Source organism: Lytechinus pictus, chromosome 15 (genome assembly GCF_037042905.1).
Source record: "Lytechinus pictus isolate F3 Inbred chromosome 15, Lp3.0, whole genome shotgun sequence".
NCBI lineage: Eukaryota > Metazoa > Echinodermata > Echinoidea > Temnopleuroida > Toxopneustidae > Lytechinus > Lytechinus pictus.
In genome coordinates this window covers 29,135,234-29,150,734 of record NC_087259.1, presented here as the reverse complement: position 1 = coordinate 29,150,734, position 15,501 = coordinate 29,135,234, and the positions used below count along the sequence as shown (strand labels likewise).

Here is a 15,501-nt window from a genome sequence, read left to right as displayed (position 1 = left end):
CGAAAAGTGGCATTTCAAACAGAAAATCACGGAAAAAACATATTTTTCCTCAGAATACACAGAACAGCAACAGAAATTACTCCAAAATCTCAACAAAATACGAATATCAAAATGGCCACAAAACACGATCTCACTTCACTACAAAGTATGACAATCCACACATTGTGACTGCTCTTGACTCCATCACACTCGATCGTACCCCACGCCTTGGCCGGCGGCGGGGTCGGCGGTATCGAAAAACATTCACATGCACACATCGTTTGATTTAACAACACGGTCGTGTGTTGCTGCCCTCTACGTTTGAAGATGTAACAGCACGATATTCCGGTCTTGAAATCCAAAATGGCGGATAGGCTACAGTCGTTGACTGCTCAAAACGATGTCCGAAAAACCCCAAATTATCGATAAAATTTCATCCAACCGTAAAATAATGTGAAAGGTGAGGATATATTCATGTTAAATGTGTTTGTCAAAATATTTTGTGTACCCGCATAGATCCGATTAGAGCGGACTCTACTGCGTTGTTGGTACAGTGGCAGATACAAATTTTGACCAGAGCGAGTGATGTTATATTGCTACTGAATGGGTAAACGGAATTATCAATTTTCCGTGTACACAAAGTCTGTGGGGAAACCAAATTTCCGTTTACTGACATGCTGAAACGAAATTTAAGTATTTCTGAAAGGGAAAAGGCAATTTTTTAAAACGGAAAATCACTGTCCCTACAAATCATGGGGAAATTGAATCAATACGAAACTTGCAAAAGGCCAATTGACTTGCATAATATAATCCGTCCGTCATGAGCGCCCATCGGACTAATGCGATAAAAGTTCGGACAGCACGAATTAGACCAAACTCGTGATGGTTACTTACTTCGGATCATCGCATTTCCAGTTTCCAACAATCCCAATTCCTAGACTCATAGCAGGTCTCTAGATTGCTAAACCAAAATAAATAACCTCTGAGAAGTTACACGTTTCAAAGTGAAAACACGCAGTTTACTTCAGGTTGGTTAGTCTACTGACTATTGCTCTCCTACAGACCTCCCAGACATGCCAGCGTCTATTACATAACACCCCCCAGGCATGCAGCCAAGTGAAAGACTTGAATCCCTTCTCTGTTCTGAGATAAGCTTTGATTTCTCCATGATTTGTCAATGAAAGGTCGCTTTACTGTATAGAAAACAGTTGAGTGGGTGTTTCATAAAGCTGTTTGTAAGTAAACGCTATCTAGGCCGGGATATTTTGGGAGTTCATATGGCGGAGGGATCTCGGCCGTCAACCACGCGATCGCGCCGTAAATTGGCATGCAGGTTGTCTGGGACATAATCTACAAAATTGGATAGTACTTTATTTCATGCAAATTGCTATTAAGTGATTATGCTAATTTATGTGTAATTAGTATGCAAAATTATAGTTTTTCCTCTGACTCCCTAAATAATGCTCCAAATGTTCTATTTTTTGGCATAGAAACTCTTTGTGGTATTCTTAGCACGTGTACGTGAAAAAAAATTGCAATATCAAATCAATTTCTTATATATCGTTTTTTTCAATTTCTCATGTATTTCCTTGTTTTTGTTACCTTTTGTTTTTCATTGGTTTTTCAATGAAATTTGTTGGGGACTCTTTTGAGACCATAAGCAGCATAAAAAAAAACAAATCCATTTAAACCAGCAAAACTAAGAATAATCATACATTTATGATTTTTGGTTGAAAACACAATTTGCATTGACTTTGTACACGAAATAACATTTTCAAGCAATTTTTTGTCTGACATGCACTTATAAAATGTTGCGTAATTTTGGAATCGCATACCCTGGTGTTGCAAAATTTGTCTAAAAAGCTGCGCAAGACTTAAAAGTAAAAAGTCAGCAAGCGGCTCGGTCAAAAATTTTTTCTTGAAACGTTGAGGGAGGGCCTCCTAGGCCCCCCCCCCCCAGATTGGGTTAAGAATGACTGGTGAACCTTCCTTCCAAGCTAAATAATCACCAAAGAACATTTAATGGTGAATATAACTTACCACAAGATAGGATCACCAGTTGTTCTTAAAGTCATGCTTAACGTACGAACAGCTTTATGAAACAGCCCCCAGATGTGCATCATTAATTTCAATGATGCAGGTCAAGGGGAATCCCCAGATATGAACTAATAAGAGGTATGCGACCTTCAGTACAAATGTTGTATCCCTGTATTTTTTTCAGGCATATGCATGGCCATTCTTCAAGCCAGTTGATGCAGAAGTACTAGGATTACATGACTATCATGAGATCATCAAGACTCCTATGGACATGGGCACAGTAAAGGTAAAGATAATATCCACCGCAGAGGCACAGACCAACTTTCTGTTAGGACTTTCAGGGAAGGCTTGGTGTGTGTGATTGTAATATCATGCCTTACAAGTAGGCGTAAAGCTATACAAAGTTTCTTTGCCTCTCGGTGTCTGTTTTCAGTCTTTTAAATATGCGCTGAGCATAGAAGGATGTGTATGGCAAGTAAATACGCCTGCATGATTAAACTTGTTCAACAAGTTCAACTTGTTCTTGCAGTAAAAACAAAAAAGAAAACTACATCTTTTGCAAAAGTCTCTGAATAACTTGTTTTCTCAAAGTCTTTAGGTATTACATTTTTATCATTACAAATATTCCTTGTGTATTTTGGCGATATATTCTATGGAAGGTTTTTGTGTTTACAAAACTTGCAGAATGTGAACAATGATTATGTTATACCTTGACGGGCAAGAGGCCGAGTCCTGACTTTCTGTTTGGACAGTGAAAGCATGCTTAAATCAGTTGAGGTTATAGAAATTGCCACTCCATGTTAATCCCAACCTTCCTGAAATGAGTGGAATGAGTTGATTCATGCCATGGAGACATTCTTAAAAACTAAATTCTAAACATTTGTTTTTGTCTAACCTGCATAGCAGAGTGAGACTACCGGCGCCGCTTTTCCGACGGCAGCGGGCAGCGTCAACATCAAATCTTAATCGAAGGTTAAGTTTTTGAAATGACAGCATAACTTAAAAAGTTTATGGACCTAGTTCATGAAAATTGGACACAAGGTTAATCAAGTATTACTGAACATCCTGCCTGAGTTTCAGGTCACATGACTAACATCAAATGTCATTTAGGGTCAATGAACTGAGACCATGTTGGGGGAGTCGATATCGAAATCTTAACCTAAGGTTGTTTATGAAATGTCATAACTTTAGGTTATGGATCTGATTCCTAAAACTTGGACATAAGAGTAATCAAGTATCACTTAAGATCGTGCCTGAGTTTGAAGTCACATGACCAATGTCAAAGGTCATTTAAGGTCAATGAACTTTGGCCATTTTGGGGGTATTTGTTGAATTACCATCATAACTCTGAAATTGTATTGGTCTAATTCATAAAACTTGGACATAGAGTAATCAAGTATCACTGAACATCCTGTGCAAGTTTCAGGTCACATGACCAAGGTCATTAAGGTCAAGGAACTTTGGCCATGTTGGAAGTAATTATTAAATTGCTGTCATAACTTTCAAAGTTTATGTATATAGCTTATGAACTGTGGACATAGGGTAATCAATTATCTCTGACAAGTCTTGGGTCACATGATCAAGGTCAAATGTCGTTTAGGGTCGATGAATGTAGTATCTTATGAATGGTGATTTTTTTGTGAATAATTATTTTATAGTAGTTTTTAAAGTCAGCACTGCTGCTATATTGAATCATGTAATGCAGGTGAGACTGCCAGAGGCGCTCCACTTGTGGTTTATTCAAGGTCTATTTTTATGTTATTAACCCAAGTTAGCTACAAAACCTATTTTGAGTTTTTCCCCTTCATAGTTTTGTGTGGGTTTTACAGATAAATTTTAGTAATGTTGCTAAAGATTTCATCACTATTTGAGTAGAATGATTCCTTATTCGGGGCATGAATTGATCAAAGGCCATTACTATACATGTAGATGTCTCCATATTCCTCTCATTATCCTGAAAAATGCTTATGCACTATCATTCTCTTCAGATTTGTTCTGTAATATAGAAATGAGCTTACAGAAAATGGTCTGTCCTAAAAAGTATTGTTTATTGTGTTCGAATTAGCAATATAGCTGACTCTAGTTCCCTCTTCCTCCCCCACCCCAAAAAAAAGAAGTGTAAAAGTAGAGTAGACTATGTATTCATTTTTTGAGGAAAGTGTTTGAAGACCATGTTCTGCATACCAGTCAGCCTGTAATGAATATTGAATCCATCATTTGTCGTAACTCCCCAAAGGTAAAGCTAGAAAACCGGGACTACAAGACCGCCAATGATTTTGCTGCAGACGTCAGGCTGATATTTACAAATTGCTACAAGTACAACCCTCCGGATCATGATGTTGTCGGAATGGCTCGAAAGTTGCAAGTAGGTGGCCATTACTATTCATTTTTTGTTTATTTTTATAACTTACATGTACTCAATGGTGAAGAACTGATGGATACTTCATAAAGCTGTTCATAACTTTTGTGTGTCTCAACACACATCATTTATTGGGCTATAAATGTGATAACCCAAATTTTCTCTGTTTCTGTTTCTGTTCTGTTTGTGGTAACTCTCGTAGGAACTCGGCAGGACAGCATTTTGCTGGTAAACGCCAAGCTGGTATATAACCAATTAACTATGAAACATTTTACGTCTAGGTTAATCAGTCATAGTGGCTGACGTTATAGACGACAGATATCACTCTCGGGCCTTTTTATCAAAGTGGAGACAATGGCAGAGTTGGGATTCCAACTCACAACCTTGCGATTATGAGTCCAATGCCACTCTCACCACTGGACCACACGACCCGTTTAAATGATAGAAAGTCATCTGTTATGTAATTGGAGTGTATATTTGTAACCCCAATCAAATTTTGAAAAATATTCAATATTCTTTCCAGATGCTTGGTAGCTGAAAATTTAAATCTACAAAGATCAAACATTAACTCAAATCATATTATCTGCCTAAGTAAGGATCACTGGTTTTGCCCAAAAGAACATTATATAGAAGACATCGAGATCATATTAAAGCTAATCATTGTCAATGTATATATTTTTTTTTCCAGAATGTATTTGAAGTCAAGTTTGCCAAAATGCCTGATGAACCTTTGGACCCATCAGAAGCAGATAGTGACAGTGGAGGCAAGGATGATTTGATGAAAGGATTAGATAGTGCTTCAGATGTTTCAGCTTCAAATAGCAGTTCAGAATCAGAAGACAGTGAAGAAGAGAGGGAAAAGAGATTGTCAGAGTTACAAGAGCAGGTGTGTAATGGGGTAAAATGAAGAGAAAAACATTAAGCCAATTGCTGGACTAATCTGAGTCCACCTAAAAGACGATGTGAGTCCCGCAATTACCCCTTTTAACAGTAAGCTAACATGTGTTGAAAATGTTGCTGGTCAGTTTGAAACCTGATACATGTTTAACATATCTGTTTCTAAATGATAGAAAGTCATCTGTTAAAAAAAAAAACTGCAATTAACATCAATACTCCTTCAATCATTCATGTCATATTGTGCTCTGAAATATGTGGCTCTATAGTTTTGAAAAAGCCTCATTCGCTTCAACAACTACCAGTATAACGCTGGAAAAATTAGAATTGACTTGATTAGATTATTGGTCTGTGATGTAAATGTTTTTAATACTATGTTAGATATTTCCTTGATAATGGTTGTGTATTCACTGACTTGTCTTTCCATGTTCAGCTGAAGGCAGTCCATGAACAGCTTGCAGCATTGTCATCACAAGCACATCGGAAAAAGAAGAAAAAAGACAAGGACAAAACCAAAAAGAAAGATCGAAAGGACATTGAAAAGGAGAAAGAAGAACTTGAAAAAGCTAAAGAACTTGAAAAACAAAGAGAAAAGGAAATGGAAGAGATCAAGGAGAAAGAAAGAAAACTTTTGGAAGAGAAAGCAAGAGATGAAGAGAGGTCTAAATCAGCATCAAAAAGACAGAGGAAGCCTCCAAAGACGATAGAAGACAAGGTCAAACCTAAGAAAACAAAGTAAGTCTTTTTTTATATCTTAGCTATCAGCTTTATGATACAGCTGTGTATAAACAGGGATGCCTGTACTCAGTCAATGAACTCTCAAGGCTTTACAGGAGAAGCTTTGAAGAAGATAAACATCTTATGTAAAACCCATTGGCATAGCTGTTCAAAAATATACAGGTTTGTGTGTTATTGTACAATTGATTGTGACACTACTAACAACGTAACTCTCAAACACACAGATGCATAGCTCACCATGTGGTGGCAGAGTTTCAACATAAATGCAGTTAAATGCTTTGATTGGAATGATATATACATTTTGTTTTGAAAAAACTGGTGATGGGGCAACACCTTTTTGTAATGTTTTTCAGTAGACCGAGGAAGAATGCAAAGAGCAACGAAGAGAAGCCTAAACCCAAGAGAACAAAGTGAGTTACCCGGCTTATGTGGGCTGCTTGCTCAATTATCCTTGTAGAGTAGCCTACATAGTTGTACTCCTATTCATTCCTTGGTGATTTCATAAATTAGGGGCCAATTTGTGATTTTTATGTTCCATTTACCTTAGAAATTTTGAGCTATTGTGGCCATTCAGATTACCATGAAACTAGTAATATTTTACTCGCTGTCAAATACTTTAACAGTATAGGCCCTGTGTGACCATTCATTATGTCTAAGATAAGACCTCATATTGGTTTCATGAATGTTTGGATGACCTGTAGTTCAAAATTCCATGTTAATGGGACACCCAAAATTTCACAACTGGTACCAATTTTATGGAATTACCCACATCCTTGTATATCCAAGCATAACTATATTGGTAAAAAAACATTTGGACTCTGATTGTGGTATTAGGCTTTCTGTATTGTATGTCTTTTCTCAACTGTTTCATTCATGATGTTAATTTCCTCTGGTGAGAATGGATGAAATTGTTTTCTTTGCATGGGGTACATTCTATCGCGATTCTCTTTTCATTTTGATTTTTGCACATTAAATATTTCACCAATTCAATTTTAGTCTGAGTAAATGCATCATGCAATCGAATGCCACTGAAAATTATTAAGAGTGTAATGTTGGGTCTCTTATAAACATTGTATTCACAGCAAAAGTTCTACTAGAGCAATCAAACTCTTTATAGCTGTCTCTTGATGTAATTATTGCAATATCTCTGCATGCACTTGTCATAAGCAACTCTTAAAACAAATTTGTAATAGAATGTAATACACACTGACTTGAGTAATGTCATTGGTCAAGAGCTCGGGAGGGGTGGGGGACACATGTTATTTGCAGTTAGATTGGACTGTAAGTTATCAGGGATATTTACTTTATATTTCAAATATTTGAGATCAATGGCCTATTACAGAAAGATTTGTGTTCAAACACAACTTGAAAATCAATTGCAAATCCCAAATAGTCACATCCGATCGGTTGAAAACCAAGTTGCATTAGATTTATTATGTAAAAAAAAAGTATTTTTGATGTGTGTTTTTGATTGAAATTCTCTGCAATTTGGCCCTGACAATACATTACTCTGCTCAAGAGATGAATGAATGATTGAAAAGTACATGTAGTGCTGGGTTGCCCCTACTTAACAATATAAATCAGTGGTTCTATTGGGTGTTCTGTGTGTTTCTTTACATATTAACATTCATTTCATGATTGTGCTATACATGTATGTTTGTTACTTCAGCATGATCAGTGATCAATGCTTATTCAAATGGTTACAGAGTTTCTCAAATTTTGAAGGCATTAGAAAGCCTAAATGGTCATTTTGTACAATGATTTCAAAAAGAAAATCACATTTGGTTGCAAGATCAAAATTTAGTGTTTATGTACTCTTTTTAATCAGTGTGTGAATTTGATCTGTATACTAAGAATTTATATATATTTCATTAAATTATCTTCAAAGTAGAATGAATACCCTAAGGCATTCTAGTAGGCAGCTTGTATATTATATCCATAAAAATATTCAGTCTTGTTATGTTATACCGGTTGCTATTTGAATGGAGAATTAGACATCGTTGACCATTGCCAGAGGTACAATATTCAAGAAAGAAAGGAGGCTTCCATGGAAATAAGCATGCAATGGCACTTCTACCTTGAATAATGAGCTCTCCCATTTTAGCCCAGAGTAGCAAAATTAATTTCTCTCCAAATATTGAGGGGAAAAAATGTGTTTTTATTCCACATTCCAATTCCATGCTGGAGGAACCTAGGGGCTCTTGCGTGAAAATTGTTATCACTGACAAGATGTCATGTAAGAGTTTCCATCGGTAAAGTTGGACACCTCTACTTCTCTAGAAATTAAAAATTGAGGAAAGTTATCAAGTGACAAATGTTGATGAAACGCTATTCAGAATAATACTTCCATTCTTCTTTCTTAACCCAATTATATATGCTGATCAATGCTATAAACACAAGTTAGTATATTTAGGTTGCTGTATATTGACAACAAATGTGTTTTTTTCTTCTCATTGTTATATTACAGTAGTAGAAGAGGGGGAGGAAGGAAGAAGAAAGTTCCAACCACAGGGCAGCTAGAAAGTGATGATGAAGACACAGCAAAACCGATGTCATATGATGAGAAGAGACAGCTTAGTCTTGACATCAACAAATTACCTGGTATTTATTCCTTAGGTTTATTCTTTGAAATGAGATTATAACGTTAACGTATATTCACTTGCATGGGGGCATTCTCATAAAGCTGTTCTTGATTTATGCAAGATTTTAGATTTTTCACTGATTGGTGACCTGTTGCTATGTGATATTTCCCAATATATGACTTAGCTTTATGTAACATGTTCCAGTTATCTGCAAATTCATGTAAATTTACAGTTTTCTGAAATACCATCTTGGGATTAGGTAAGTGTTGAGATGCTATATTTGGTTGATTGGTTGGGATTTTTTACCTGATTGCTAAGAAAGCATGAATGCTTGTAAGCAAGCAACCAGAGGACCGACGGCTTAAGGTCATCTCCGAAGGACCTGGTAATGAGGATTAATGCCTTACCAAAGGGCAATAGCGCACCAAGTGTGAATCGAACCCGGGTCACCGGAATACGAATCCCCCGCTCTACCGACTGAGCTATCGCGCCTCCTCGATAGCCTTGAAGCAAAGTTTAGTTGTCTTTTCATTTGATCTGACAATGTTCATAATGTAATTGCTTCCATGTCATACATTACTCCTATAAAGAAACTCAAACAAAAATAATTATACAATGTGATAGTCGTGAACTCTGGAAATGCTTAGTATGATTTTTTTTTTTTTTTTGTATCTGTAAATCACTAAAGAGCTTTGTTCACTATAAAGATCCAATCTTGTTATAACATTATTATTTGCTCAGACTACTTCATGTTAGCATAATAAATACCACTTTGCCGGGTAAACACAAAACATGCTGATATTTCATAACACTGGTAATGATCTCGGCCATGTTATTAAATGTTGATGAATTGCTCTCCTCTTGTTGTGTTTAGGGGACAAACTTGGCAAAGTTGTACATATAATCCAGTCAAGGGAGCCCTCACTCAAGGACTCTACGCCAGATGAAATTGAAATAGACTTTGAGACCCTCAAACCGTCCACCCTGAGGGAACTGGAAAAATATGTCATGCAATGCCTCAGGAAAAGACCAAAAGGTATGTATATTCTATATTTATATAATAGGTTAACTCATTTCTTTTGTAGACAGTTGGCTGACTTCAGTCAGTATTCTGATTCATTGATGTTGATGTCAAAAGGCAATGAAAATTTTTTACAATACCATGAGCATATATTAATTTTACCATTTCATACAAAAAATAAAAGCAATTAAATACAATTTTCATCAAGTTTTCACAGCAATGAAACACTTTACAATTTGTCAAGTCATGGATAATATGATGATAACCTCATGCGTGTCATTTGAATGCAGCTAATGTATTTCTTAACCTGTGCTGTTTGTAGGTGTTTTACCTACAGGTGGTAGGGTTTAGAATACTAAGATTGCATACATGATACAAGTTGGCTTCTGATTATTCACTGCATATCTCTATCTGATATGGCAATGTCAACAACAACAAAATATATAATTAAATGATAGATTTGTAATAAGTGAGTAGGAGAAAAGTTTATCAAGAAATTATCATGGCCCCCAGTCCTTTTCAATCAGGTTTATGTATCAAAACCAACTTAATTGAAATTTTGACTCCCTTTTAAATCTTGTGTCTCTTACAGCTTACAACAAAGGCCAGACGAAGTCTAAACAAGATGCACAGAAGGAGAAGCAGAAAGAACTTGAGGATCGGTTAAAGGAACTTGGCGGGCCATTCCCCAAGAAGGCAACAAAGAAAGGTCAGCTTCTTTTAGACACTTGTCATCCCCCACACCTTCACTAAACCATTTGGAATAAATATTTCATCGGTTTACTGAATGAAACATGCAAGAAACGTTGCACGAACGTATCCTTGTATCAGTGGCAATTCTGAGCAGTAATTAGAGACCTGGGGCCCTGTTTCATAAAGGACTTGCAACTGTTGTAACTTTGCCATTATGGCAACTACCATGGTAACCTTGATTCTGATTGGCTGCTGAGCCCTGTTACCATGGTAGTTGCCATAATGGCAAAGTGACAACAGTTGCAAGTCCTTTATGAAACGGGCCCCTGTTGTCCATTTTGATTGGGGCAGTTGTAGTTTTGAAGAAATTTCATGTTAATTGTGTAAAGTGCTTTGTATATACAGATGAGTCTGCATTCATGAACCTTATATATAGTAAGTCAAATAATTGCCTAGAATAAAACAATTATTTAGACCAGAGTAGCAAAAGTTTAATTTGTATCTAAGTAAATTTCATCCAATTCAAAAAGGTTTCTTTAAATTCAAGAGATGTGATTTTCATTTATTCTGAAAGATTCACCTGTCATGCAGACTTTGGCATGTACACTCGCCTCTGTAATTTAGAGGTTAAGCCTTTGTACAGAAATCTCTACATTTTCATCAGGATAGAACTTATTTTTATTTATTGGCCTTTATAAATATTTTACCAAATGAATGAAAATGCATCATAACAGGGGATCATATGACTATATAACTCTTCAATTCTGGATAACATGATGATAACCTCATGCGTGTCATTTGAATGCAGCTAATGTATTTCTTAACCCGTGCTGGTTGGAGGTGTTTTACCTATAGGTGGTAGGGCTTAGAATACTAAGATTGCATACATGATACAAGTTGGCTTCTGATTATTCATTACATATTTGTATACCATTGAGAAAAAAGGCAACCAATTAAATGCTTGGTAATAAGTTTAAAGGAATAAGTTGACTAGTCATAGTAATCATCATACTCCCTCCCCCCCCCAAAAAAAAAAAAAAAAAATGTGCAAAGAATTATTCATAGGAGTCACTAAGTCACAATTATGTTTGATTATGGTTATATGGCTCACTCTATCAGTGCTTTGACAATGAAATACTTTGTCCTCTGAATACTTCTGATTCATGCCTCCATGCAATGAATATTCAATTAGTATTCAAAATTCTTCCCGATCAATTGAAACATAAAAATCACTGCCTGTAACTTACCACTTTAATCATTAGTATAATAGAGGTGAACTTATTCAGCTTACCTGTGCGCTTTTATATGTCGGTATATAGTGCCCCTATAGAAGTTATTTCCATTTGATATTCATGTTAATTTTCTTCCTTTTCAATATTTGATTACAGCTCAACAAGATGCTTTGATGAATGAGGGGGGCAGAACCGAGCGCCCACTCAGTGCCAGCAGTAGTAGTGACTCTGAGAGTGATGCAAGCACCAGCACAAGTGCTAGCTCCAGCTCCGACAATAGCGAATCGGAGTCAGGTAGCTAGACCATACTCTCTCCCTTTTTTCTATTCTTCCTCTCACCTTCTACTATCTTCCTTGAGTTTATTTTTCCTCTTGTATGATTCACATCATAGTCATTTCCACCATTGCTACCAAAAAATTATATTGTTCTTGAAGTGTGGGTTGCTGTCCAAGTGGCAAGACATTTAATTCCCAGGAAATGCTTTCACATTGACCAAATTTTAATAGCTTGTCCATCTATATCATCTTGCACATGCGGAAAGCAATTCAAGCAAATATGAAAAATATTTCCATCATTTCTAATAAGGTTCAACTTTGATGATGGATAAGAATAAACTTGTTTTGGTTCATCTATGCATTATGGTGTATTACACTAACAAAGCAGTTAATCATATAAATTGCAATTACCAGCCAAGAGCATTGGTGCATTCAGTTCTGTTCAAATTTTTACCTGTAACCAATCAGAATTGTTGCTTCTAATATGCAATTGATCTCAAGACTTAGGTCAGCAATAAAACCAGACCAGGGCCCTGAACCACAAAGCTTAGCAATTGGTTGTAAGGGTGTTTTTATGCTTGATTACATAGACTGTTATGTGTAATCAAACATAAAAATCAATTTTACAATCAATTGCTAAGTTTGGTGTTACAGTCCCCTGATTGATTCTTGTTCTTGGCACTAGGACAGCAACCTTTATTTATATATTGTTTGTATATGGTTGTACAGGTCATTGCTGAGTTTTCATGAAAATTAAGTTTGATTTCATTTTTCAAGGGATCAAACTGAGGAAGGCAAAAGAGACATTCCTCACATTCTCAACTAAACTCGCCTCACCATTTGAATGTCAAATATTCATTGGTGATGACTTGTACAAGCATATGACATGTCTGAATTTCATTTTAATTTTGAATTCATATGATTTCAATGCTTTGAATTTTCAATTCAATATTTTGCTGCAGTGCAGATGTATTACTTTTACAAAAAGACCATGCAAGCATGGGACATTTTGAATTATCTTGATTTGAAGCTGCTAAAAAAACTTCATACATTGAACATAGTCAATATTTTCACTACCTAAGCAAAAGAAAATTGAAATTTTAATCTTGTTGAATAAAGTATCAAAATGGTTACTGTAATAATCTTGTAGAAAAAAAGCAAAACGTGTGGACACATTTAGTAGAATCTTTGCAAGCCTTCCAGCAAAAGTGTTTGTTGGTTTTAATTGTCAATTTGTACAAAATTTTTATAGAAATCAATGCACATAATTTTTCTCGTGCTGTGTAGCAAATATGTACAAAGTAAAAAAATATCTCTAAATTATCTAATATGTTCCTTCCAATTCATACAATTGATCTACACATGTAAAAATATATTTAAAAGATTTGAAAACGCTTTTTCTTTTTCCCAAATGCGAATAAACATCCCATGATAATTCTATTCCGTTCAAACATTGAGGTCAAAAGAAAAGCAAAGCATTGTTTTTTAATGTGTATTTCTTTATCTCGAAATATATTGTAATGAATGAAACAATTCTAAATAACTCATACACAATAGATAGCTTGATTAATAATTTTATTTTGTAATGGCAAAGAGTATTGTGGTAAATTATGGCAACAATATTCACAATATATGGAATCACAGGCTTCATGGTAATACATGAAGGAAGTATGAAGAATACTATGGATGGAGAGATGGGCTAGCTAAGAGAGCCCTGTACACTTAGGGCATGGCTGTCCTCTAAGTGTCATGTGTGTTTTAGTGAAGAGGGTGGGTATGGCAATCATCAGTGTTTGGGAGAAGTTAATAGTCATCCCCTGAACAACACAGCTCAAATCCACAGCAGTAAACTACAAAGTGATCCGCCATACAAGGCTAACTGAAATGAAAATCCGTAAAAAAATTCTGCTGCTTTCTCCATTTTATGTTAGAGAGATGTGTGTATGTGTATGTATGGGTGGTAGAGAGGTGTGTCTGTCTGTGGTATGTTTGATGTTACGTATTTGAGAATGTGAAGAGCTTGTCATTACTAGGATTTTTCCATGATACATTGCACATCATGACTGCGTTGGACCAGGGTCGGCTGTTACAGCAACCGCCTCGTTTGCTCGGGTGCGTGGAGCTATGGACCAGATGCTTAACCATTAGGTCTAACAGCTGTGTTCCTCGTTAGATTGAAGAATGTGATGGTATTTCAATGCAAGAAATCATGTTATCAGTCGGGGGGAAAACACATTCATTTCTGCCAATATTGGATTTTAATGCAGTACGTCAGTGAGAAATATGCCGCCTCTTATTTTGCCCTTTGTTGAGGGCGAGAGTTGCAATTGCAGTGACCCTGGGGTAAACATGGTTTATCATCAAGACCCAATTACTGATGGTGCTTCACTAAGACACACATGCACTCACTGAGCTGAGTCCTAAACAAATGGTTCGCCAAATGAAAAAGCAGCCAAACTTGTACTTTTGACAAACAACTTTTGCTCTTTTGCCATTCTTTCCCAAATACTCTTTGTCACTTTTTTGTTCACATTTGTTGATGATAACACCCCAAAAATTTGTTTCCACTTAGCTCATGACTGCTCAAAGAGTTGACATGTAATGGCTGGTGGATGCACCACCAATGGTCGGTCTCTGGTGTAAATATTCTTTCTCTTGTGTTATTTTAAAATAGAGACTTGGTATTTGGATCTGGTAGTGCATACATGTTCTTAATGTTCTAAAACACAAAAGACTCTTTCTAATGATTGTGATTAAACTGGCTATGTAACTTCCCATATGTGAATCTTAACACAAAATCAATTACTATTTTTTAAACATATAAACTGTCCCTTTTGTAAATATGATCCTGTATTGCCTTTTTACTAGCCTATGATGAAAATGCTTTCTTACAAAAATATAAAAACTAAAAAAAAAATTTGCTTTTTTATTTTGTTTTGGTGGTGCTACCAATGTCAAGCATATGATTTGTAGTTTTTGTATGAAGCAGTAAAATTGTGCCGTTTTCTGAATATATTCCTGTATGAATTAGACAATACTGCATATTTTTTCCCTATTTGTTTTTGTACATCCCTGTTAGGATATTATTGTATCTACTACATGGCATGGGTAAATTTAGTGTTAATGGCTGTGTATAGTGTAGAATTGTCTTGTGTTCATGAATCTTAATTAGCATTGATGGTAATCCATGCTTGTAAATAATTCAAGAAAAAGTGACAAAAACCAGATTTCATGGCAGTTTGTCTGAGAAAGATGGCCAAATAAAATCAAATACTTTCCATTGAAACTTAAACTTGTGCCATTATTTTCTTTAATTGTGTTTGATCAATTTATTCATTTGAAAGTACTGCAATTAAAATCCACTGTTGGCAGAACTGTGTGTTTAATGTTGATGGTGAGACAGTATCGAGTGTGTGTTTATCATGATTTATTGCGAGAGCAATAAAAATATGAAATAAACTTTTTTTGGCAAGTTTGGATTGGAAACTGATGATGTGTTACATTCTTATCCTGCTTCAGATTTCTTAGAATATGTTTGGAATTGATTTATTTTCTATGTGTGTTAAAATTTACGATATCCAGCTATTAGAATAACGGAATCTGAGTGATACCATTGGTATCTTAAAAGAAAACAAGCTATTGACATGACTCCTGCCTAATGTATATGGTTAATACAATCTTTTTTTTAAA

General features: G+C 35.7%; 1 protein-coding gene and 1 non-coding gene across 9 annotated transcripts in view; both read left to right on the top strand.

The window, feature by feature from the left end:
• LOC129278049 (bromodomain-containing protein 3-like) overlaps positions 1 to 15,097 on the top strand; it is a 28,381-nt gene extending 13,284 nt beyond the window's left edge. For 5 of the 8 annotated variants that reach the window (XM_064110334.1, XM_064110333.1, XM_064110336.1 and 2 more), the window contains exons 8-16: positions 2,201 to 2,302; positions 4,253 to 4,381; positions 5,064 to 5,261; positions 5,703 to 6,004; positions 6,361 to 6,417; positions 8,475 to 8,608; positions 9,464 to 9,625; positions 10,203 to 10,319; positions 11,692 to 15,097. In XM_064110334.1, the coding sequence (XP_063966404.1) occupies positions 2,201 to 2,302; positions 4,253 to 4,381; positions 5,064 to 5,261; positions 5,703 to 6,004; positions 6,361 to 6,417; positions 8,475 to 8,608; positions 9,464 to 9,625; positions 10,203 to 10,319; positions 11,692 to 11,837 (1,347 nt within the window). In that variant the 3' untranslated portion in view covers positions 11,838 to 15,097. The remainder of the gene's footprint in view (positions 1 to 2,200; positions 2,303 to 4,252; positions 4,382 to 5,063; positions 5,262 to 5,702; positions 6,005 to 6,360; positions 6,418 to 8,474; positions 8,609 to 9,463; positions 9,626 to 10,202; positions 10,320 to 11,691) is intronic. The other 3 variants (XM_064110338.1, XM_064110339.1, XM_064110332.1) reach the window with 2 other exon arrangements.
• LOC129278443 (small nucleolar RNA SNORD10) lies at positions 9,861 to 10,004 on the top strand. Its single transcript, XR_008586274.2, has one exon. It is a non-coding gene; the product is annotated as a small nucleolar RNA SNORD10 (small nucleolar RNA).
• Positions 15,098 to 15,501: the final 404 nt, after the last annotated feature.